Source organism: Anabrus simplex, chromosome 3 (genome assembly GCF_040414725.1).
Source record: "Anabrus simplex isolate iqAnaSimp1 chromosome 3, ASM4041472v1, whole genome shotgun sequence".
In the NCBI taxonomy this organism is placed as follows: Eukaryota; Metazoa; Arthropoda; class Insecta; order Orthoptera; family Tettigoniidae; genus Anabrus; species Anabrus simplex.
In genome coordinates, this window is record NC_090267.1 from 329,579,864 (window position 1) to 329,606,562 (window position 26,699).

A 26,699-nucleotide genomic window follows, 5' to 3' on the forward strand; every position below is an offset into this window, starting at 1 on the left:
ATTATGTAATATGAAAAAAATATTCGATACTTTGTTGGGTAATTTACTTGCTACACCCACAAGAATTTTGTTCCTTGTTGACATTTCAGTATAAGTAAATAATTGTCAATATAGCAATGAATCCTGAAGCAATGCATTATATACTATATTGCCAAAAATGTTCAGTCACTCTTTTATTGTAATGCTTGTTTACAGTTGAGGTAGAATTACTGTAGCCTTGGTACTACCTCGCTGTTGTCACCATAGAGTATTAACCAGAAAATGGGATAGCAGAGTTCAATGACTTTCAGTATGGCACAGTTATAGGCAGGCTCCTCTCCAGTACGACTGTCTGATCAACTGTAAGGTCATTGTAAAATGGAAGTAACAGGGAGCAACAGCAACACAACCACGAGCTGGCAGACCATATAAATTGACCAAGAGAAACCGGTGAGTTCTGAAGAGGGTAACACGACAAAACCATGTCGTCAGTTGAAAGACTCCATACAGAGTTCCAAAGTGAGTTCGGTTACACTGCCAGTACAAGAATTGTTCATCGAGAGCTTCACAAATTGGATTTTCATGGCTAGGCAACTGCACACAAACCAAACATCAAGGTCAATGCCTGCATTCAGCTTAAGTGGTGTAAAGGATGGTGCCATTGGACTCCTGAGCAATGGAGGCAAGTGCTATGGAGTGATTAATCATGCTTCATTATCTGACAATCTGACGGACAGGTCTGAGTATGGAGTATAGTAGGCAAACACCGCCATTCCAAGTGCATACTACCAACTGTGAAGTTTGGTGGAGAAGGCATCATGCTATAAGGCCATTTTTCATGGTACAGTCTAGGCCTTCTAATTCCTGTTAAAGGAGCATTAAAGGCCAGTGGGTATGAAACAATTCTGCACTCCCCACGGAGAGGGTCCATTTCTATTTCAACATGGTCAAGCCCCAGTTCATAAAGCAGCAGCTATACAGGCATGGTTCAAGTATACGCAGGTTGAAGAACTGAAGTGACTTTCCCAAATTTCCAATTTTAACCCCATTGATCATCTTTGGGACAAGTTAGAGCACTGACTGTGAGCAAGACTGCAACACCTACAATCTGCTTCCAACTTACTCAAGATTCTACAAGAAGTATGGTTGTTGATTCCTGTGGCAACATACCAAAACCTGGTGGACAGACTTACCAGAAGAACTACCATCAAAATGGCAGCAAAAGGCCAACCAGCATCATAATAGGAACATTGTTATCAGTGGTAACTTGCAAATGGACATCTGTCCAGAAACTTTTGGCAATATAATGTACTTTCATATAGAGAAATATATGTGGCTTTTGAATTATCATGAGATGTTTAGGTGTGTATGTGTATATATATAAGAAAACACACACACACACAAACCCTATCTATTTGATCTAAAAGTCTTAATTCCATGCTAATATATGAAAGATGGAGAAGACAGAATACACAGATAGAATTGGGACTTCAATGCATTATTTTGAAATTTCATGAAGTTTATACAAACATTCTCAGAAAAAGCAGACACGACTGTTTTACTTCTAAATATTGGAGAAACTTTAGGTCTACAATATATCATGGATGCTAATAGGAGTATATATCTGTTCAACATCATTCCAGTTAGTTTTGAAAAATATTACAAAGGATGTTTCACTAATCAACACTATATAAGTACAATATCAATATTTAATATTTGAGGACCAGTTTCGGTCCCTTTAGGACCATCTTCAGCTCAAAATAAATGAATTATAAAAAGCATTTGACAAACACACTTACAAACGAATACATATACAGTTGAACCTCGATATCTCGAACCTCCATTACTCAAATTTCCAGTATCTCGAAGTAACTTCAATATCTCGGACGTTTGCCCTATTCTTCACGTGTATTTATCTCTCTATTACTCGAAATTCAGTTACACAAATTTCTCAATTTCTCGAAGCAAACGTTTCCTCCCTTGAAACAAAAATACACTCTGTAACTTGAATTTTATACAACATTGACTGTGCAATACAGCATTTGTAGTTCGTGAGGAACAGTTAATAGGTAAAGAAAGGGTTACAGTGATGTTGGGAGCTAATACAGCGGAAACCAAAAAACAAACTTCTAGTGATGGGAAAAATCGGCGAAGCCTCGTTTTTCGGGTGTGAATTCATTGCCGGTCATGTACGAAAGCAACCCTGGAAGTCGTGGATGATAAGCTCCATTTACGAATCTTGGCTGTGTAGTTTTGAACCTACATACAGAGTCATTCAAATGTATATGACAGTGTTTCTCACAGCGATAAATGTTGTTGAAAAGCATGTGGGAAAAAAAGAAGGTTAATAGTAAAAAACAGAAGAGACTAATGAATTTTTTTCAAAAGTGAAAATGGAGATATGTTTCTCGTTTCACTACTGTATTCTATCTGCTAAAAAGTTACCTTAATAGGGCTCATAATTAAAGCGATGCCGTAAAATAAGAGTTTGTTAGTATATTTTGTAAATACTGTAAAAAATACTGTATTCAGTATAAGCCCATCGATACATGTGATTCAATTATGCGCTGTATATGCTAAAAAACGATAACTTGAAGTAAAATTTAGCTCCTGAGGTGATTCAAGATATCGAGTTTTCACTGTAAACTAATTAAAATATTGGTATTTCACTAAAATTGTTTTGTCTTCAAAAGCAATAAGAATTATCCTTCTTGATTATGGAAGACAAATTATAAAATTATGTATTCAAGTCAATTGAACAAATTGATAATCAAATAATGCATGGCTCTTATGACTGTGAATCTTCTAAGTTCTTGATGAGTGGCGATTTGTTTGCTGACATGTAAAATTGAAACGTGTCATAAAAGCTTGGTTATGATGTCAAACAACTTATTTACTACTTTTTTTTGTTATCAACATTCTAACTGAGTAGCATTCATGTGCAGTGAAACTTTAAAATATTACGTCGTTGTAAAATACGGGAAACTATAGATGTTTAGATGTTGGTCAAATTAAACAGTAGTGGTTCACATTTAGAGTTTGTATGATCTTGAAATTATCACTTCCAACACTAATAATAATGTGTGGCTTTCGAAGAGGCCGAGTGCAGGTCTTTCGAGTTGATGCCGCATTGGCGACCTGCGCGTCTATGAGAATGAATTCTAACACCCAGCCCCTGAGCCAATGGAATTAACCAAAGAAGGTTAAAATCCCCGACCCGGCCGGGAATCAAACCTGGGACCCTCAGGACCAAAGGCCAGCACACTAACTATTTAGCCATGGAGCCAGACATTTCCAACACTTATTGTGGTATACACATGGGACTGTTGAGTCTTGAGGGAACATCCTTCATAGTTGCTGTTATATGCAAAGTTGGAGTAGACAGATGATGGTTTGAAAGTAAGATATCTTGTGACAATAAGTAGCTATTGTCTAGATGTTGAATGTGAAAAGAATGGAATGTTCCCTTGTTTCTTGTCCTCATGACCCTGTTGCTAATTGTGTCAGACATGCACCGTACTGCTTAAAAAGATGCAACAGTTATAGTGAAATACCAGTATTTTAATTTGTTCATATGTATTCGTTTGTAAGCGTGTTTGTCTAATGCTTTTTATAATTCATGTGTTTTGCGCTGAAGACGGTCCTAAAGGGACTGAGACTTGTAATCAAATATTAGATATTGTTCTGATATAGTGTTGATTAGTGGAACATTCTTTGTAATATTTTTCGAAACTAGGTAATCATCAACACGGAAATGAAAATCATTAACTTGATAGTTCCAGTTATTCGATGGGTCAGCAAATTAAGCCCTGCCACCAACTCCTCCTGTTCTTCTTCACTGGTCTTGGTACTCTGTCCTAGTCTTGTCCCATATGCTGAATTTTGTTTTTCACCATATCCATATATCTCATTCTTGGAGTTTCTACATTTTTCCTGGTTTTCTACTAGCATCATTCACATGTAGCCATACCACTCGAGTCTACATAGAGTTATTTCATCCTGCAGTCTGTCAATTGGAGCCAAGTTTCCGATATCTTTATTATGGATTTTATCTCTTCTCGTCTTTCCAAATCTAATCTCAGCTGCCCGAATTCTACTCTCGAGCTTCTTTCTCCTGGTCAAAGTTTCACGTCCACATTTAAAAGTGGCACAAAATAAGTTAGGCAAAATGCACGCTTGCAAATTCAGTAGCACTTTCTGGTTCCATATTAGTTCTCTAACAACTTTAAATGATGTTTCTCCAGCTTTAATTCTATTGGTAGTTTTCTCATCAGCGTTCTCCCCAGAAATTTTAGTCAGCTGGGTGGCAGGAATGAGTACCCTGCCGGGGAATACTATGTAAAAAAAATGAATATAATACAATTTCAATTTAGTCCCCTCTGGGCATTAACAATAATGTTAATGCCCAAACTGAACTATGTCAGTGTTATTATCACGAACAAGACATAAGGGAGTATTTTATACTTCTGGTGTTCTACTGCTCGTTCACAATCGTGTAATACCGGAACTTAAGCACTCGGTTGCTGTGGAGTGCCATACGGGTTTGTGACGCCGGGCGGAATCGTGTGGTCGCGCTTTACACTACATGGTAATCAAGGTAAAGCTTGAAACGCTGATGTAATGGATGAAATTATGCTGACAATAACGAAGATGTATCATTTAAATAAACAGATTTACAGTATTTACATTTTCATTTGGAACACCTAATGACTAACATAGGCCTATGTATTAATATTGTGTAACTAGCACAAATACATATCTAGGTTATGATTGCCGGGCGGTCTGTAAAAATGGCCTAGAGAGAGCACTGCTCATAGATGGAACCCGTTGCTGTTAATATTAATTTTAAACCAAATTTACATACAACATAAGCTTCCCCTTTCTCTACTTCCTTGTGTTCTCTATCTCCCACTCCTTACCCTCTGTCCTTCCCCACCTCAATTACTTCTTCTCTCTCTGTTCGTTAGCCTTCTTCCTTCCCCACCTCTCCCTTTACACAAATACACACACAGCTATGTCACATTACCTGATTCAGTCAGTGCTGTGTTAAGCATTTAATAACAGGTTCTATTCAACCAATCCATGAGGCAAGTAAGAAGCCATACCGTATCTTTTCTTCGTATTCTACAGTTAGTATTTCTCAAGAGGACATTTCTTTTCATTCCCTCTTTTTCTTTCTGCACATATACATCAACAAAGTTCCTAATTGTATTTCACATTATCCACCTCTGTATAGTTGATCTCAGCCAATAGCCAAACAACATATAGTTGGGGACAAACCATGACGACCTCAGTTCCTGGAAGCGAGCTGAAAGCCAGTAGTCAATCACACCCTGCACCCTGCTGAGTTAAAGAGCTCTAAGTGATCCTTGTTTGTTTTGGAGAGGCTGTCAAACCACTTTCTTCCTCATTCTCTGTAGTATTTACCCTTTCTTCATGTAGAGTGCAGTAGCCGATTTGGCAACTCTGGCTGCAGTAGAGGTAGTGAATCCTTAAGTCGCTAATAGACACAGAGCTGCTGCTGGAAAATAGTGGTGTGAGGCGAGGTCGTCATGATTTGTCCCCAACTATAATAATAACGCAGCACTATAAATTTAGACTATACTAACTTCTCTACGAAGATTTCAACTATTTGTTAACTCAAGCAACTTTCAAGAAATCATTGCTTATCTGTGTACATCATGTTTGTATAACATTCTTTACTCACTCATGTACTGTAAATTTTTTAAGGTGCTAATTTTAAGCAAGAATATTTTTACCATATACAGCAGAAAGATTACGTATGAATCTATAATTTTAGGCTATATCTGAATCATTCGTGAAGATTTAGTATCTGATGATGGCTCAAAAGAGCTGAAACATGTACCAGAATCCATGTAAAATTATTAAATTTATAAAAGTATTAAATAGGTGGAAAAATAGATATTATTCTGATCTTTTTAAATATCAGCACAAGAAATGGGAAACTAGTTTCTTAGTCATAAACATCTCTCAAAAACTAGATCACTGACTTCCAGCAGAGAAAGACTCCTCCTGCATCACTTTGCGCAGCGTAACCGCAGCCCGAGCAATGTCCGACAGCAGCGTCAAAACTGAATCGGCCAAACATGATTCACCCCATGAATTTACAATTTGCTTCACATCACTTCGGAAGATATAATAGGAGTGAGTTGGCCTTGCGGTTTGGGTCGCGTAGCTGTGAGCTTGCCTTCAGGATATGGCAGGTTCTAATTCCACCGTGGGCAGCCCTGAAGATGGTGTTCCGTGGTTTCTCATTTTCACACCAGGCAAATGCTGGGGTTGTACCTGAATTAAGGCCATGGACACTAACATTCGAAGAATATCATTTTTCCAACCCCACATCGCTGAAAACCTTTGATGATTAAGGCAACGTTGAAAAAACTAGCAAATCAAAAACATAAAAATAATAGGACAAACACAATGACAGGTCACTGTGAAAAGCAGAGGAAATAGTTGGTTTGCTTTTGGGTTCATGTTCGTCCTTGCCTTCTCTTTCTATTGCTCCCTCTTCCCACACTGATCTGTCATTATATTTGTTCTATAAATGTTCCACTCTCTCTTTATACGATTTGATTTGACACTTGTTTGTTCCTTCCCAATATTCTTATTTGGATGGTGTTATGCATTAAGCGGCTATACATCAAATCTAAGTTTTGAGCAAAATGCGTCCAGAGGTTTTCATATTGAAAAATCATCTTGGAAGATACATTTTAGTCAAAATAAATAAATATTTGGTACAATTAAGTAATGTGGTGAGTGTAATGCAATTATTGAGAAAAAAACTCATTCAGTACAATATTTTCCTTAATTTCCTCAAATTTAACTTAGCCGTATTTGTAGTTTGTGGACCGAAGATACGCATCAAGCGGCTAAGCACCAAACTGTGACAGTTAACTTGCTGATGCTCAGGGCTACGTAATATTTAGTTAAGCACCACCATGTGAGATTTTGTTGTTAATAACGAAGAGTCAGCAACAAAATATTAGATTTTCAATAATTACTATTTTATTATATAAGAATTTCACATAAACATATAAGTAAATAAGTGTCGAACTCGTAAAACAAATAGCAGAAAAGGAAGGAAGTGATAGTATCTCATAAATTCTGACTACCTGATGAGGAATCGAACTGACATCCTTCCAGGTACACCTTTACCACCTGTGCTTGCACACCTACTTCAAGGCCTTAGCGGATGACTTATAATGAATTATTAACTTAACGAAAACATATGACCTTGCTGTATGTATTACTAAACTACTTCATGAAATTAGGTTACTCGAATCCAAAACAGCCAACTGTACATTTATAGTGTGATACAATAGAAACAAGAATCCACTAAAGGTAATGCACTGTAGGCCCTGTAGCAAAAACTTGTACTACATATCTGTAATATATGGAAGTATGTTAAGGAACGCCAAATACCACTTGGTGAATCAATTCTTGGAATAGGCGGATAGACAGTTGATGCATAAATTATAAACTCGCATTAGGATAGTGGTGCTTATGTTTTTCTTCTGTTACAGCTGTTTAAATTCAAACAGAGCTATGCGAGTATTTGAGCAGTTAGATTGAATCTTTAGGCGATGGTACCAGTATTCCGATTTTTGATAACTGTCGCTTAGGTGGTTGATGCATAACACCATCCATTCATGAAAGTGATCCTGAAATCAAACCTTATTTAATTTAAGAATTTTTTTTTCCAGAAATGAGTAAACTGTCAGTTTTGCACGAAATGTGAATCACACGAGATGACTTTTCATTTCAAAAATCGTGTCAGTCTTGCCCGTCTTAGTGAGAAAGTTGCTCAGTTCACACATCCTAATTTTCTTTTCCTCAAAATAATGCATCAAAGTCCCAATTCCTATACTCCTGTATTTTGTATCACTCATCTTCCTTTTATCAGTGTACAATTAAGAGGACATTTCAGGTTTATCATTTAAAATATTACTGAAAGTATTACAAAATTTTATAGTTGTGCTTTTCAAATACTAAAAGCAACACATCCAAGGACTGTTAATATTTTTTAAAACAACAGCTTTATGATCTGCACTTGAATTACCTTAATCAGACGGCTAAGTATGGTGTAATTGGCCATCGACTCCAGTGTTTCCTCGATGGAATGTGCAGGTGGTACCAGAAGACGTTCAATTTCGTGGACAACTCCTCCACATGCACGGTTGTTGTAATTTACAACTCTTGCACATTCAACTGTCACACGATCCACACCACCACTGAAGAATGGGAGCTGTAAATAATATAAATGTGTATATTTCTTATATTCATAAATAACCTATCTGAACAAGTTAAATATTCTAATTGTCTTCTGAAGATCCTTAATTTAAGCCATTTCAACTTTTAACAATTGTAAAATTCTTTGATCTTATATTCAGAGAAGAATGTTGCATTGAACAATTGAAAACAAACAAAATTTAAATATAGCAAAATATGTATCAGAGTTATTCATATAAAATAAATCTCCAATTACACAAGAACCTCGTTTATCCAGATTAAGTGGGACCAACACTGATCCAGATTATCGAAAATCTGGATAATCCAAAAACTAAGAAACAAATACAATACATGTTATATAATTTATTAACATAAGTTGTACCTTTTTCCAATTGTACAAAAAAGATATAAGAACACTTTTCTTACTTTTACAACTCTGTTTTTGCACTAAAATAATGTGCGAGTTTTTTCTGTTTTACATTTGTATAGCGTTTGCGTGCAGCACGATCACGAAGACGTTTTACTAATAACAGTTCTGCAGGTGTGGTTTCAGTCAAGGATTCTATACAGGCCATCAGTTTGTCCAGCTGCATTGTTGCCTCTCCATGAGTCATTGTTTCTTCTGGTGGAGCGCCGGTTTCATTTTTGAATTCACCATCACTGAATTAATAGTTCATTGCATTCAGAAGAGCGTGGGTTCGAATCCCACCTCGGCCGTCCTGGGAATAGTTTTCCACGGTTTACCATTCTCAATTCCAGGTGAATGCCAGGATGGTACTATGGCCGAATTACTTCCAATCCCTGTCCTTAACTATCCTTGGCGGAAAAGTCATTCAAGAAGAGTCGACGCGGTAAAAGAAATACTGTACAAGTAAAATTAAATTTTCATTATTTTTGATCCAGATAAACTGGAGATCCGGCTTAATGAGAGCCGGATAAACAAGGTTCTTGTGTATGTTTTAAGTACAAATTAGTCGGAGATAACAGAAGATGAAGATGAAGATGTCAGAATTTTCATCAACATTCCTGTTAAACAAGAGACAGATACAGCTCATGAAATCTTGGGGTTACCAATTCTTTTTTTTCCAATTGGCTTTACAACGCACTGACATAGATAGGACTTGTGGCGATGATGGGATAGGAAAGGACTAGGAGGGGAAGGAAGCAGCCGTGGCCTTTATTATGGTACAGCCCCAGCATTTGCCTGGTGTGAAAATGGTAAACTACGATTACCAATTCATGAAAGCCTGCCTGGTGTCAACGATCGTTAAGACGTCAAGTATTTATGGTCCGACAGAGGTGGTAGTATACAATTCCTATTTACTAGGTAGGGTAGGGTTCAATTCCAAACCTCTCCACATATGGAGCGAGGGCACAAGATGCTGATGGCGATTCGTCCGTCAGATGGAGATGTTAAGCCTTGAGCAGTAGAATATGCGCTGCACTAGGTTTCACTCTCTTCCTCATTATTGACAATTTCACGTGCTAGACAACATACAGTCATCACGGTGGTCACAGAAATACACGTACCTACGTAATGATTTCCATCTCAGAGGGAAGGAGTAACTAACTCCTTTAACAAAGATGGTGCATTTTAATAAATGAAGATCACAAACCACCCTTCATCACAGCCAGTGAACATATATCAAAGTGCCCAGGCATCACTCACTCACTCACTCACTCACCTCACAAGAAACAATGACTTGTGGAGAGACAATAATGAAGCTGGACAAACTGATGGCCAATTTAGAATCTCAGACTGCAACCACACCAGCAGAACTGATGTTAGTGAAACATCTTCGTGATTGTGCTGCACGTAAATGCCATACAAATGTAAAACACCAAAAACTCTCATTATTTTAGAGAATAAAACAGAGTCGTAAATGTAAGAAAAGTGGTTTTGTATTTTTTGTACAAGTGAAAGAGGTTTTACTGTCCAACTTATGTTAATAGATTATATAACATGTACTGCATTCGTTTTTTTAGTTTTTTTTACAGATTATCTAGATTTTTGATAATTTGGATCAGTTCCAGTCCCACTTAATCTGGATATATGAGGTTCTTGTATACATTTTTAATTTCTTCTTCACAATTTCAAATTTCCACTGAAAATATCCTCGGGAGAAAAGTGCAATACATCAGCATATTATTTCAAAATTGTGTAGTAATTCTGTGTATATCTACTCATACAGTAAATGGCAAGACTTCACAAGCAGTGACAGTGAAAATTCATAACAAGGAACATGGACAAATATTACTTACTGTAGCATACAGGTTGATTCGGACAGACTTGTCAGCCAGGCCTGTTTTCAGTTCCTGGTTGTTCATGAGATCACACCCATGGACTTCAGGGCCTGTTGTGTGATAGAGAAGAAGATCACGCAGTCTATCTTTGTCAGCTCTGACCTTCTCAATCTCTGCCATGGCCTCAGGTGTGGAGAGAGCCTCATCAGTGGGAGCAAATATGGTAACATTATTCATGCCATCCAGGGACTCTGTCAGACCTGCTTCATTCAGGAGTGACGAGAAGGTGGTGAGGTTGTGGGATGAAAGCACTCCACTCACTGGACGGCCTGTGGAATGAACAATGTATCTGCAGTCTGGATAAAATTATGTTCATGCAAGTATCCATGGATTACTACAGGAGAAATTTATTTGAATCAACTGTTTAATTTCATGAGTAGGTAACCCTTTATTTGAGTAACATTGAAATTTTTAGTTTCATTTATTAAGGTTACTTTATGAACCATGTGCTGCTGAAAAAAGATTCTTTATTATTTAGAAAGTAATTACTCTCTTGCTATGAATTTAAAAATAGTGCCGACTATCAAAAGCCTTCGATAAGTCAATAACAATACAGTTCATTTGACCTGAATCTGAAATACTGGTATCTGCTTTATACTTTTGGAATCCTTCAAGTTGAACTACACTGGAATAAACTTTCCTAAACCTAAATGGCCTTCTATAAAACCAGTTAGTAATTTTGCAAATGTGTAACATAATCGGAAAGAATGCTTTCCCAAAGCTTGCATGAAATACATGTCAAGCTGACTGGCCTGCAATTATCCACTTTTTATCACCCCTTCCTTTGCATACAGAAGCTACTATAACTACTCTCCATTCATTTGGTATAGTTCTTTCATACAAACAGTAATCAAATAAATACTTCAGGTATGGTACGATATGTATCTCAATGTATTATTTTTAATACATTCCCAGAAGTCTTTCCAGCTGCTTTCAACTTCTGTACCTTTTTGTAAATATATTTACTATCATAGAGCCTCCGTGGATCAGGCGGCAGCGCACCTCTCACCTCTGGATTCCATGGTTCAAATCCCGGTTACTCCATGTGAGATTTGTGTTGGACAAAGCGGAGGCAGGACAGGTTTTTCTTCAGGTACTCCGGTTTTCCCTCTCCAGTATCACTTCATTTCATCTGTCATTCATTACTCATTGCCCCAGAGGAGTGCAACAGGCTTCGGCAGCTGGCACAATTCCTCTCCTCGCCACTAGACGGGGGCTTCATTCATTCCATTCCTGACCCAGTCGAATGACTGGAAACAGGCTGTAGATTTTCATTCATTTATTATCATACGTAAATTTTAGTAATTCAGTACTAAAGAGGTTTATTTCACTACTTCAGTATTTTATTTGCATTACCTTCCCATTTAAAATATGGAATATTACTCACCTCCTCTAACTGGATATGATTATTATGTCCAACTACCATAACACATTGCAGACCAGGTGCCCTTCACCCCATGCACAGCCCTGTTCCCGGCCACTTTCTAACTACCTCCAAGCTGGAGTGCATGCGTACAAATAAACTGTCAGAACTTCACTAGCTTTTGAAGGACTACTGTGTTTTTTTTTCTGGTGGCCTTACTGAATAGTTGTTGAAATGCAGGTAGGTAAGTATTTGTTGAAATCTATTTTCAGAAATATGGGGTTTTCTATTAGAGGATCAGTTCGCCAGTAATCTTTCAGACATGATTTACCCTACCAATACACACAGAGCAATTTTTTTAAAATTTCCCTGCTAGTGACATTAGTCCACTTTAGTGTTTTAGGGGATACGTTATGAGAATGTGAATTCTGATCATAGTATAAGTTTGTCTGCTCAGCTACATACTGAAAAAATTTCTCACCAAACATAAGTCCTGCTACTTGTCCTATGTTTCCAGATTAATTCACCTTTATACCAGGAGCACCTTCAAAATCCTCTAGCCTAGGTTCATTGTTGTCCATAATCCAGTTGTCAGAAAACACTACATTATTTACATTATTTAGAATATTTACACCCATAACACAATTATCAGACTCGTTCTGCACTAGTTGAGTTCCACACCTTGAAGATAAGGCTATATCCTCATCATCACTTGAAACATTCCTGTTAGAAGATATTTCATTATCGAACTCTAAATATTCAGCATCACTTGGATATTCGGAGCCTGTATCAGCACATAATTCATGAATAATTTCATCCTTGTCCAAACACGTGCGATCCCTGGGCGCTGCCATCTTGCACGGCTCTTCAAACTTTGTAAACATGTCAGGAAATGCAAAAAATATGATCTGAAGAATAATCAGAAAGAAATTCTACTATCGACTGTGTAGAACCATACATAACAGAGTTCTATCACCTTTGGCCTCCAAATAGTTCCGGTATATCTCAAAAGATAGCATTAAACTTCAGACTGCAGACTGCTGGGTCTGCTGCTAACACAAGATAACTCGGGACCGGTCCGCAATGCTCGGCCAGGCAAACACGAGTTTTCTCTGGACCAGTCCGCATTGTGTTAACATATAGCTGACTAAATACTTCTGCCTTTTGAAAATCCTTATATATACACTCCCCTCATTCATCAATGACTCCTGGAATGCCTTTCCTGGAACCTGTTCCTGCCTTAAAGTATTTATACATACCTTTCCATTTTTTGGCTATAATTCATATGATTGCCATATTATCCTCATTTGAGTTTTTCACTAAATTCAACTTTCTGGTAAGTTCCTTCAATCTCTCCTTACTTTCACAGCCATTCCTAACCCGTATGGTTTGGCTGGATGTAAAGCGAATGCAGAAAACATAGATTTTCAAGCAATACTTAAAGACAATGGTGCTGGGAAGAAGACCATTTGGACATTCCAGATGGAGGTGGTTGGACCAAGTTAAGGAAGATCCAACAAAAAAGAAAGAGACACATTGGAAAATGAAATGAGAGAGGAAGTTTACAACGACAGAAACAGATGGAGACATATCATTCACACAAGTCGTACCCGGTCCAAGTAGTGGTAATGATGATGATTTCACTGAAGTACATTATATATGATGTAACAGTTATAATATACTACCTGAGTCAGGCATGAGAACATCATCTATAACATGGATGACGCCATTAGTTGCTATTATATCCTTGACAACAATTTGAACATCATTGATAAACAGCTTGCCATCTTCTGGGTGACGTTCAAGGACGAGTGTATTACCACCCAAGTTGCGAGCAAATGTGCGAGCCTGGATAGCTGCTGAACATAGCACCTGCGACACTAGGTGATGACGAACAACATCTATAACAAGAAAGATTTTCGTGTTAGGTTTTTTTTTACAGTTTTTATTTTTTTAAATTACTGCACCATAAACAAAGAAATGTGAAGGGAAATATAACCAATTGGAGAAACTTTGTTAAAATACATTATTTTATTATTGCGTAATGAATAGATAGCAAAGAGAAGGGAAAGGTGTTACAAACATTGGGGGGCAACACAATGAAATTATGGAAAGTTTCAAGTACTTGGGAAGTGAACTGATGCAAAATTGGACATGGAGACCAGTAAAAGGATAAACAGAAAAATGCATTTTTCAAGAGTGTGATCTGTAAGAAGGAAGTACTAAGGAAGTAACATACGCATCAGAGACCTTACACTGACAAGAAGACTGGATAGTAAAATCTGGGCCATTTTAAGAAGTATTATATGAAGACAAGACAGGACAGAGTAAGAAATGAGGAAATCAGGACGGAAATCAGAGTGGAAAAGCTTTCTGTTAAGATAGGGAGAAATAAACTGAGATGGTTTGAACAGAGGGTGGAAGAGGGAAGGATACCAAAGCAGGTGATATAAGCCAAGATAGGAGGAAGGAGAGCACGAGGTTGACCCAGACTAAGGTGGTTTGACTCAATGAAGAACAATATTATATGAAGAAACCGTGACTGGAACATAGCTGAGGAGCTATGGATAGGGAAAGATGGAAAGGTGCCATTGTCATCATTCGGCTGTAGCTGGATAAGAGATATTGATGACAAGGATTATAATAATTGAAAGTATAATACTTACTGCTAATACAGGATTCAGCTTGCATTAGACGTTTACGAACAGCTTGATCTAGTTTATCAAATGCAGAGTCTGTAGGTGCAAAGAGGGTGAGCTGCTCTGGTCCACTCAGCTGATTTAGCATGTCAGCCTTCCCCAGCACTAGGAACCATTAAGTAAGTTAGTTCAACTTTAACTGGTCTCATTATCAAACCAAACTTACTTTATATTTAATGTCACACCTACAAGTTCATACAGTTAGATCACTTACTAGTTTTGAAAGTAGTGAACTGGTCATCTTGAGCAATGAGTTCAGCCAGTGTCTTGCCAACGGGCTGAATCACTCTGTCCACTACATGAACAATGCCATTGGTTGCATAGTTGTTTACAGATGTGACGCGAGCACAATTGGCTGTGACTACTCGTTCTCCCAGTAGAGGGTAGATATTGATCCTAATGGAGCTGTTGTTGTTATCACTGAACAGAATCTGTCAAATAAACCAAGAAACATGGTGAAGCCTTCTACCTACTCACGTGCAAGGCTACAGCATGAATGTGAAATTTCTTAAAGGTGATCACATTATTAAAAGATTTTCACTTGCAACGGTTGCAGTATCATATACAAGATGTCTGAAAATAAGATATAGAAATTATAAGACGACAGTGTTCTAAAACAAAAAAGCAATCTCTAGTGTATTTATTTCCTCCTATTGAAGCTCTCCAGAAAATCAGCAAAGAAATGTAAGTTCAGTCATAAGCAACTTCTGTGTCAGCGTATGAAGAGTGTGGCCAGCCAAGCTCTCTTGCTTGATAATCTTTGGCGGTGCGCTCACAACCTTGCTAGTAACAGCAGCGTATCACAGCTCAGCATATGATAATCATGCCCAGATAATGTAGCGTCTTTATTGTGATTATTATGCGCTAAATAATAATAATGGCGTATGGCCTCCGGAGAGGCCTGGTGCAGGTCTTTTTCTAGTAGACGGCCTATTAGGCAATCTGCACGTCTGTGAAGATGAGGGCCCTACCTAGGATGATTTCTAATGTTGAATACGCCACACACACCCAGCCCACGAGCCATTGGAAGTAACCAATTAAGGTTAAAATCCCCGACCTGGCCAGGAATCGAACCCGGGACCCTCTGAACCGAAGGCCAGTATGCTGACCATTCAGCCAACGAGTTGGACAATCATGCACTAAGGAACTTATTATAAATTTACAGACTGTGTTAATTATCCTCCTAGTCAATACTTAGTATTACATCCAATTAAGATTTAATATGATGTAATATTATGTATTAATCAGATATATGTCCGACTCGTTGGCTGAATGGTCAGCGTACTGGCCTTCGGTTCAGAGGGTCCCGGGTTCGATTCCCGACTGGGTCGGGGATTTTAACCTTCATTGGTTAATTCCAACAGCCTGGGGGCTGGGTGTTTGTGCTGTCCCCAACATCCCTGCAACTCACACACCACACATAACACTATCCTCCACCACAACAACACGCAGTTACCTACACAAGGCATATGCCGCCCACCCTCATTGGAGGGTCTGCCTTACAAGGACTGCACTCAGCTAGAAATAGCCACACAAAATTATTATTATCAGATATATTACATAATATTAAATATATGTAATATTGTGGAATTAAACTGAATCTGCCGTAGAAGAAGCAGGTGCGATTTCTTAAAACACTTCCTTGAGCAACATGGGCTGATCAAAAATACATATTGTAGCAAACTATATTATTGATCATTATTAAGTTTTATTCTTTATTTTATGTTCCATTTTCAGAAGATCTTTGAGGATTTTAGTACACTAATCAATGCATTTTACGTACAGTTTCTCAGGCTCAGTGCTGTGGACACAAGAGCACCTTCAGCCGCATGCTCAAAATGCTATTTTAACATGTAGGCACAGTTACCAGGCAAATCATTAGAGTCACCAAGAAAACACACCAAGCATTTGTATAGAAAATTGAATTCTATATCCTGTATGTATGCATCTTTTGTTTGCAAGGCTAACAGTTTATTAGTTATTTTGGTTTTCATCAGATGAAGCATGCACTAAGATACAGGAAAGCATTTTTCCCCCTGAAAACTGTCAGAGTTAGGAAGAAAAGGATTTTAAAAGTTTTCTTCTAGAAAATTGAATTCCAAGTACACACCTGGTAGGCTCCATTTTTGTAATAGGACTAACCATTTAGGCAGTGTATTTACTTTTCAGAGTCTCAGACATATTTTCCTCAGACTAGCTTCACATTTTCTTTTTCTGTATGAACCTCTGAAGACAGTGTAATAGCTAGTAGCCTATATATTAACTGAAGGTATCAGCTTATAAGCTTGCCAAATTTAATCTTGGTTGGTCAAGTAATTTAGACATGAAAGGAAGACAGACAAAGAGGTAAATATTCAGATTTATATATAAGTAAGGGGAGATAGAAAAAAAATTGAGGTTTGAAACATTGTAATATACAATGCTGATGAATTCCAGAGGAAATTAAATCATGTATTAAAAAAAAGGAACACTTACCTGTTCATTCGTAATTTCACTGATGTCATGGAAACCTTCTACCATGTGACCCAGCACAATCTCCTTCATGCTAGTACTCTCAAGAGAAGTACTGCGTCGTCTTCGTACTGTTGTCGTTGGTGCGTAAAACTCAACCTGATTCTAGAATAGGAAATATTAACCTTGAGACAGACTGAACAAAAATTTTATTTGCGATAACAATGATTATTTATTAACATTTATTGTTCATATACAATAGACCTTGTAATAAAGTGTAATACAATCTGCACAATGTTCGGCTGTCCTCACCAGTCTTCTCAAATCTAGTCCTGTCCAAACTCGAAAGTTTCGCATCCAAGAGTTTCCTTTGACCATGGCCTCAATAGTTTTCAAGTAAGTGTTCAACATCATCATCATCATCATCATCATAATGTACACTACTTCAGGACAAGCCAGAATTAATGCAGTTTACAGAAAGAAAAATTATCATCAATCCAAACCCAAACAAGGTATGAAATAATTCTCATTAACTGCCGAATATATAAAATTGATTTAAAATAATTGTCCTGCCTATCTAAAATATAGAGGCCTAGGTAGTAAAGGCATACTCTGTTTACTGAAGGGACATGGGTTCAGTACCCTGTCAGGAAGTAAAAGCACTTAGAAACTAAACTTCTACTTCTAACGAAGCACATGACCCCAAAGTTCACTCGGCCTACACCAAAAATAAGTGAGAGGTTAATTCCTGCAGGCGAAGGTGGCTGGGCATTGGCCTAACCATTATTGCATTTAGTGCTGTAAATATGATCAGTGAAGCCTTTACCTTCCACTCTTTGAAATACCTTCACAGCATGAATGGAGCTTGCCCCTCCCCCCCATTCATTGACATTGAAAAGGCATATGACAGTGTCCCCAGGAGTAAAGTTTGGGACAGTCTGGTGCAAAAAGGAATTGGACAGGGACTAATAAAAATGATCATGGCAATGTACAAGGAATATTGTAGTTTCGTGCAAACACAAGTTGGCAGGACAAGTTGGTTCAAAATAATTAGTGGGCTGAGGCAGAGAAGTGTTCTATCACCAATCCTGTTTATAATGGATGACATCATGAGAACAGCAAAAGCAGAATATGGAGGAAGAGAAATGAACATGTTGTTATTTGCAGATAATATTGTGATTTGGGGAGAAGACAACAGGAAGGTTCAAGAACAGTTGAATGTGGTGAATGGGAAAATAGAAGAATGTGGGTTGAAAATAAGTGTAGAGAAGAGTAAACCCCTTATTATGACTAGAAGGAAGAAAGAAGGGAAAGGTCAAATTAGACTTGCAGACAAGCCCCTGGAAGTAGTGGAAACATTTAAATACCTGGGGAGTGAATTAATGGAGAATGCTCGACTGGATGCTGAGATTAGCAAGAGGATTCAAGTTGGAAGTTGTTTCTATCATAGTGTAAGAAACATGTTGTGAGACAAAGATGTGCCAATGGAAGCAAAGGAAAATATGTACAAGATGTATTACATACCCATAACTACTTATGGGGCAGAAACTTGGACAATGACAAAGAAGGATGAGAGTCGAATACAGGCAGCCGAAATGAAGTTCTTGAGGAGTAAGATACAGAAGAGTAGAAGAGACAAAATAAGGAATGTGAAAATCCAGGAAGAAATTGGAGTGGAAAAAATGAATGATAGAATAGAGAAGAGCTGACTAAGATGGTTTGAGCACATAAAGCGAATGAGTGACGGAAGAATGCCAAAAAAGGTGATGGAAATGCAAATGCAAGAAAGGAGAGGCTGTGGACGACCACGATTGAGATGGACGGACACAATCCAACGCAGTATTATAGGAAGAAACCTGGACTGGGACACAGTGTTGGAGGAGGAGTGGTGGAAAGACCGAAGGAAATGGAGAGGAACCATATTTGCCCCTACCCGGCTATAGCTGGATAAAGGGAAATGATGATGATATAATATAATATAATATTAATTAATAAGTATATTATTATTATTATAATTATAATTATTATTATTATTATTATTATTATTATTATTATTATTATTATTATTATTATTATTATTATTATTATTATTATTATTCATAAATGAAGAAGTTCAGCGAGTACTTTACATATTGTTCTGTAGTTGCAAGTTTAACCGTTCATGCTGAAACTTTTACAAAATTTAATACTTTAGACTTCAATGTTGTACATATTTACCATCTAAAATAAGCCTATGTTTCATTCTGTATCAGTTTCATCTCACATGCCTTACATAATACGTCTCTGAGAGACTCATTTATAACAACACAATTTGTCAGATCCCTTGTATGTCATTATAACCACATTCTACTGTACATTGCTTACGTCCAGTGCTCAGTCATCCAACTATATCGGCAAATACAGTAGTGTTTTAAAACTATAAGGTCATCGTTGTGAACATACATTTAAAATTTTCATTAAAAGCAAAATATTTGTAAGATTTTATTTTTCTCTACATACATACATACATACATACATACATACATTATAGACCGTTATGCCTTTCAGCACTCAGTCTGTAAGCCTCTGCGATTTTACTAAATACATCCAAAATTGACTTATTTGTAACCAAATCTGAAGCCTCATTTAGTTCCATACCTCTAGCCATCAACTCACTAGATACCAAGTCTAACCATTGTTATGTTTATCTCCCTATACTTGTCATTGCCCTCCATAACCGAATCTATTATTCTCCTAGGTTGCCTATCCTGCTCCGTTCACCTCACATGACCCCACCTCCAAAGCTGGTTTACGCATATCACTTCATCCACTGAGTTCATTCCTAACTTTATCTCCTCATTCAGAGAACCTCCTGCCAATGTACCAGCCTGTTTATACCAGTGATTATTCTTACTACTTTCATATCTGTTATTTCTAGCTTATGAATAAGATTTCCCGAGTCTGCCCAGTTTTCACTCAATCTAACTCGAGCATATTTTATCTTATAGGTTCCGAATTTTACTATCTGTAACATCAAACTGTTGCCACGGGATCCACTTTCCCAGCTATATTACTACACCACATTAATGAAGTGTGAACTCAGTGCCACACATAATTGTCGCAAGTTAATCTCCACTGAGGAACAACATTCATAAAAGAACGTACGTTCCTCATCGCCAAATGTTTCATTCCAGGCTTATGTCTATGTCTTACACCTGTTATATGTTACGCAAGCACGTTATGTGAGCCGCTTAGTCTGATTGTGATAGTTCGGTCAGCTTCCGCTTCGAATGCTAGCATTGTGCCACGTCCTGGGGACCATCTGGTGGTGAATGAACGTCCCATTTCCATTTCTACTTCTATTATAACGTTCCAAATTCAAACGTGTCATTGTTTAAGAAGCCTTTCTCGTGGACAGTCAAGAATTTTTCTGAGGACGCAGAGCACAGTTTTCTGCGAAACATCAAGAATTTCACCTTATTTTCTTGACACGGCACAAGCCTAAAAGCCTATACAATATCATGTCTGTAAGTATGGACTGTGAAAGCATTAATGGCAACATTCATAACAGAACTATCTGGCACTTTTATACATTATATTAAAAGTGAATCATGGCTATAATTTATATGTGCTATATATATTTCACACAAGTTGATCTCTAATGATGAACAATATTTAAAAAAGGAAGTCCCTGTTACTTACATACATACCCTTCCTTACAAGTTAATCATGATCACTAGGCCGCGGTTGTTTATGCAGTAATATGTTAGAATGCAAACTTGCTGAAGCGTGTAATAAGTAGATTCTACCCGCATGATGGTAATACTATGTTGTTTGCATAAACATTAGGGGATTCAGCCCATTAGAACCCTAGAATTTATGTTACTCCCACTACATTACGTTAGAGCGGGCTAGTCGACATTTCCTACTAAGTAATTTGGTTACTAAATAATTTAGTTAGTAGGAAACGTCAACTAGCCTGCTCTAACGTAATGTAGTAGGAGTAACATAAATTCTAGGGGTTCTAATGGGCTGAACCCCTAATGTTTATGCAAACCTCATAGCATTACTATCGTGCGGGTAGACTCTACTTATTACTCGCTTCAGTAAGTTTCCATTCTAACCTATTACTCCATAAACATCCAGGCCCTAATGATCACAATATACCATATCTGACCAACAAATTGTCACCATATTGTGAAAGACAATCAGTATTGGTTTTTAAAAAGTTTTTAATTCTTTTATTATATGACTTTCAAGTTTCAAACTTGTTAAAAAATACAGTTGTCATATGACATTCAAGTTTTATACTTGTAAAAAACAGGGTTTGTTTATAATATGGATATCCACCCCAAGCTAGTTAGTATATTTTAATTGTAAGGTCTTTTTTTTTTTGCTTTATGTCGCACCGACACAGATAGGTCTTATGGCGACGATGGGATGGGAAATGCCTAGGAAGTGGAAGGATGCGGCCGTGGCCTTAATTAAGGTACAGCCCTGGCATTTGCCTGGTGTGAAAATGGGAAACCACGGAAAACCATTTTCAGGGCTGCCGACAGTGGGGCTCAAACCCACGTTCTCCCGATTACTGGATACTGGGCGCACTTAAGCGACGGCAGCTATCGAGCTCGGTATTATAAGGTCTAAAATGATTATGTTTCCGTTATATATGTCACCGTAAGTTTCCCTATTTGGCTGATGTTGGCATCCATTATGTAATAAATAATAATGTGGTGATTTAAAAATTCCTACATAATTTGTATTGTGAACTTCAATTCAATACTGAACAAACAATAAAATTCTTTACGTTGAATCCCATACTAACACAGAAGTCCAGTAAATACTTTCCATTCCTATTAGTTTCCATAACTTCCCCATATTTACCTGTCATCTTCTCATATACTTCAGTTCTATTTCCAACTCTTGCTTTCAAATTGCCCATTAGCACTATTCTATCCTTGTTGTGGACCCTGACTACGATGTCACTCAGTGCTTCATAAAACTTATCAACTTTGTTCTGATCTACACCCTCCCATGGTGAACAGACCGAGAGAACTCTTGTTCTAATTCCTCCATCTGCCGAATCTACCCACATCATTCGCTCATTTATGGACCTGACAAACTACAGTATGTTGCATGCAATAGTATTCCCGATAAACAGTCCTATCCCACAATCTGCCCTTCCATTTTAACACCTGTTAAGAATACTCTATAATCTCCTATATCTTCCTCATTATCTCCCCTTACTGCAATATCATTAACTCCTAACACATCCACATGCATCCTCTTTGCTGACAGCCAGTTCTACTTTTTCTTCCATAAGCCATAGTAATATTGATTGCTCCCCATCGAATTCTATTTCGTTTGCCAAGTTGTTTCCAAGGAGTCCCCTACCTGTCAAATAGAAGTGGAACTCTGTTTCAGAGTCCAGCAGCGAGGCCCAGCCCATGAGCTGCTTCAACAGTACACTGCAATGGGCTTTGAAAGGCTCGAACAAACGAAGCCCGTAACGTCATCGCACGGGCTGGTCTGGGCCAGTGCTCTGTCATTCGTACGCAGTGAGCCAAAGCTGTGGTAGTTCTATGGGCTGACTGCTTCAATGTGTACAGTGTACTGCGTGTCACCGAAGTGCGTTGCAATACGGTCGAGTGGAGCCGATCAAATTTGCTGTGGTTTTCAGTTTGACTTCTCCGTCTATCCTGTTATCGGAAACGAATGTGGACTGTAATTCCAAAAGAAAAGAAACCGTGGCAAAAAATCGTGAAATTAAAAAAGAAGCAACAAACGAACTAAAACCGCACAATACAAGACTTCTGAATTGGATCTTAAACTTAAAAGTCATATTTGGTTGGTATTCAAGCCTGCAGTTGGCGGTGATGGGAAAGACGTTAATTTTGTGTGCTGTACAATCTGCGGTGAACTTTATGTACACACTAGCAGTTACTCGCGGCTTCTCACGTGGATTTCGTAATTTGATAAAAGTAATCGTTCCTCGGTACTGTACTAAGACATTATCTGAAAATCCCTGAAGTATAAAACCTCACTGAAAAATTGAGTTTCATTTACCTCAGAATCTCTTTCTAAACAAAGTTTTTTGTATTGCCTTTTGGGGCTGAGGTGACCATGTGACATAGAACTGTACACGTGAGAACGTCTTCTCTCAAGTAAAAAAAAAAAAAAACACGTTTCTTTATTTTTAAAGGAGATTACAAATACGTATTTCCACATCTGTAACATCTTCAGGTTTTGAGATATAAGTATCCGCATAAAAAGAATTCAACCCCTTTATCAGCCCTTCCTCCACCCCCTCCTTCGTGGATTTTCCAAAAACAAAAAAAAGAGAGACGTGTCTCTTTATTTTTAAAAGAGATTATAAATACAACTTCACATCTGTAACATGTTAATTTTTGGAGATATATTGTAGATATGCTCAGGGATTATGTATACAAATTTTGGTTGGCAGCTATGCCCAAACGTACACACATAATCGCGCTGCTGTAGAACCCTGGAGCTGGTGTTGCCATGGTTACGGCAGTTCATTTCCTTATCCGATTCCGAGAGCAGGGGTAGTGTGGTGCCAATATCTCCATAACGGTCGGTTTCAGGGCTGTAAAACATAGTTTTCGGGCCCATAGAGCTTACTGAGATTTGTTCTTTGGGTCAAGGGGCTTAAAATGAGCTTAGTGTTGTCCTTGCACGACAAATTCGATATTTCGCCTATATTAGCCTATTATTTTTATGCCTTCCCTGTCACCCCCACCTCGAATTGTTTTGAAAATAAAATACAGCCCATGTCCCTCAGGGATAATGTATATTTACATTAGTAAAAGGATTTTTAGAATCGGTCCAGTAGTTTCTGAGATTACCCTCCAGATATACACAAACTAAAAAAATTCGTGCTCTCTTTATTGTATTAGTGTAGATAAGGAGTCGGACTGATTTTGTCTTTTTTATGATTAGATAAAAAACGATGAACGAGGTATGCTTGAATGACGAGCATTCTAATGTTTCCATATCCGGCTCCATGGCTAAATGGTTAGCGTACTGGCCTTTGGTCACAGGGGCCCCGGGTTCGATTCCCGGCAGGGTCGGGAATTTTAATCTTAATTGGTTAATTTCGCTGGCACGGGGGCTGGGTGCATGTGTCGTCTTCATCATCATTTCATCCTCATCACGACGCGCAGGTCGCCTACAGGAGTCAAGTCAAAAGACCTGCATCTGGCGAGCCGAACATGACCTCGGACACTCCCGGCACTAAAAGCCATACGCCATTTCATCAGACTCCACGACTATGCCACAACCTGCCAAAGTAATGAAATTTTATTTGTGGACTGACGTTCATGATGCTCCTATTCCAACAGATGAGCTGGAAAGATATTTAAAGCAAAATTGTGGAATGCAAGAAGATATATAGCATCCTATTGGAGAACAAATGGACAAAACTATCCGAAATTTCACCAGATCGCTAAGAAAGTAATATGTATGCAAGCATCATGTTCAGCTTCAGAGATAAATTGCAGTTCAGTGGGCTTCATTATCAACGCACGACAATGCTGATGCTCTTCCTTTCATTCACAGTAATTCCATTCCACCACATTAACAATGACCAATAAACTACTCACACTAAGTAAAAGCTATGTTCAGGATTGTTTTTGTTGTTGGCAAATTGCACGTCATTTCTGTTTATATTTTATTTTTTGAGGTAAACGCGAATGAAGTCCTATGAATATGCTTCGTGTTATTTAGATTCATTTTCAGTTAACTTGATGTCAATTGCAAACGAATATTAGTTTATAATAAAGTTTCTGTTTGTTTTCAATTATTATTATTATTATTATTATTATTATTATTATTATTATTATTATTATTATTATTATAGTGCAGGAGAAATATCTACCGTTTAATTTCAAAATGCGATTAGCCTACTTTGCAATATGTTAGTAGCGTACGGAATTCGTAGAGGGAATGATCCGAATAGTAGTGTGACGTGAACATTTCGTTGTGCACAACGCACATGTTATTGTGGAGAATTACTCAAGGTTATTCCACGGAGCCCGTCCAGTGCGGTGGACTGCGGTGGGCCGTATGAGCCCAGTTCTGTGGGCCAGTACGCTGCCGTGTCAGAAAGAGAAAAGCACTGCACGGGCTGGGCTGCCGGAGCCCGTGGGTTCGAAGTGCTGCGCGGTGGGTCTGGCTGCAGGAGTGTCCTCTGTTTCTCACATATTGTAGGTCTGAGGTTTGCTTAAAATATTCTGAGCATGCTCATTTAAAAATGTGTTCACTATGGGAAAAAAGAAAAGAACAAACCACAAACATAATTATAAGTCATTCCGAGTTACAAGTATTTCAAACTGTTGCCCTTGAATTACATAAATACCAGTTTGCAATGAACAGTAACAGTGAAAAGTGAATGGTACTTACTGCTTCTTGTACACTATCAGTGAAGTCCCTGATAGCATCATCAGATGGTGCAAAGACAGTCAAGTTATTGACCGAAAGCTTTTCTTCCAGTCCTGCGGACCTCACTAGCTCAATGTAGTCATGAGCTCCAAGACCATTCAATGTATCCATTAGGCTCTTCAGGTTGGCTGTACATAAGAAAAAGAGTAAATGGAAATGGTTTATGACAAAGAAACCACACATGATGGATCAAACAGAAATCCATATACTGATAGTTCTTAGTTTTTTAATACAGTCAAATTACTAGGTTAGAGCTTTACAGCTTGAATAGCCACTGTGGGGTGACCTTTTCTAGTTATGGTCTTAAGAAAATTAACAGGAAATGCAGTAAAACTTCAGACACATTAACAAGTCTTTGTAGAAAACACGTTGTTTCTTGTAACAAAACAATCCAATATCTAGCAAAACTTAATAACACATGTGTTCAGAGCTAAAAGTATGGCACAACACATACTGAATGTGTAAAAATGAACCAATTACCATAATTCTAGATTGCATGCGACAATGCCCTCCATGTGGTACCTCCGTAATTTACCTTATACAAAATTGCATAGGTACCAGAGTATTTACTGCTGCACTATTCAGTTCAAGTTCCAAGATTCTAGGAATGTCACTGTAGGTTAGACAGTCATAAGGAGGTCAACAGTCACTTCAATTTATGTGGTGAAATATTTTGTTACCTTCAGTGCATCCAGGTTTGCCTTCTTCCCTCTTGTAGCCATGGCAACACTGGTATCGTACTATGTAAGTCTTGTGAATTCCATGACTCCGAACCCTGAAATATAAACCACATGGTCATTCCTGTTTTATACTCTATACTAATTAATGTTCTAAAAAAAGGGAAGAAAGTTGTCTCATGTCACTTACTTTGATGTGCAAACGTATTTTGTATCAGTTTGCTGGCAGCTGGAGAAGTGAAAGTTTCCAAATATGTTATCATCTCCATCAGTATCATTTTTGTGTTGATTTTCATCAATCTCTTCACGTTCCATGCACACATGAGGCCTGAAAACAAATATGATCATAATTAGTGAAATTACTTCAATGTTTAATACATTAGTTTGTTAGAGAAGACCAAATAGATATATATACTAGCAAATATAAAGTGAACTACAACAGAATTTCTATAATATAATTTCCCCATAATCAATTTCCCCATTCTGGTGAAAGAAGAATTTGTAAGCTACGAAAAAGTTAAAGATGAGACACATGAA

At 37.8% G+C, this 26,699-nt stretch overlaps 1 protein-coding gene across 1 annotated transcript in view; it reads right to left on the bottom strand.

The window, feature by feature from the left end:
* LOC136866323 (transforming growth factor-beta-induced protein ig-h3) overlaps positions 1-26,699 on the bottom strand; it is a 105,497-nt gene that overhangs the window by 11,272 nt on the left and 67,526 nt on the right. The window contains exons 4-12 of the mRNA XM_067143174.2: positions 26,353-26,490; positions 26,166-26,260; positions 25,447-25,613; positions 17,071-17,211; positions 14,810-15,026; positions 14,563-14,700; positions 13,582-13,797; positions 10,492-10,802; positions 8,060-8,245 (exon numbers count right to left, since the gene is read on the bottom strand). Coding sequence (XP_066999275.2) covers positions 8,060-8,245; positions 10,492-10,802; positions 13,582-13,797; positions 14,563-14,700; positions 14,810-15,026; positions 17,071-17,211; positions 25,447-25,613; positions 26,166-26,260; positions 26,353-26,490 — 1,609 coding nt within the window. The remainder of the gene's footprint in view (positions 1-8,059; positions 8,246-10,491; positions 10,803-13,581; positions 13,798-14,562; positions 14,701-14,809; positions 15,027-17,070; positions 17,212-25,446; positions 25,614-26,165; positions 26,261-26,352; positions 26,491-26,699) is intronic.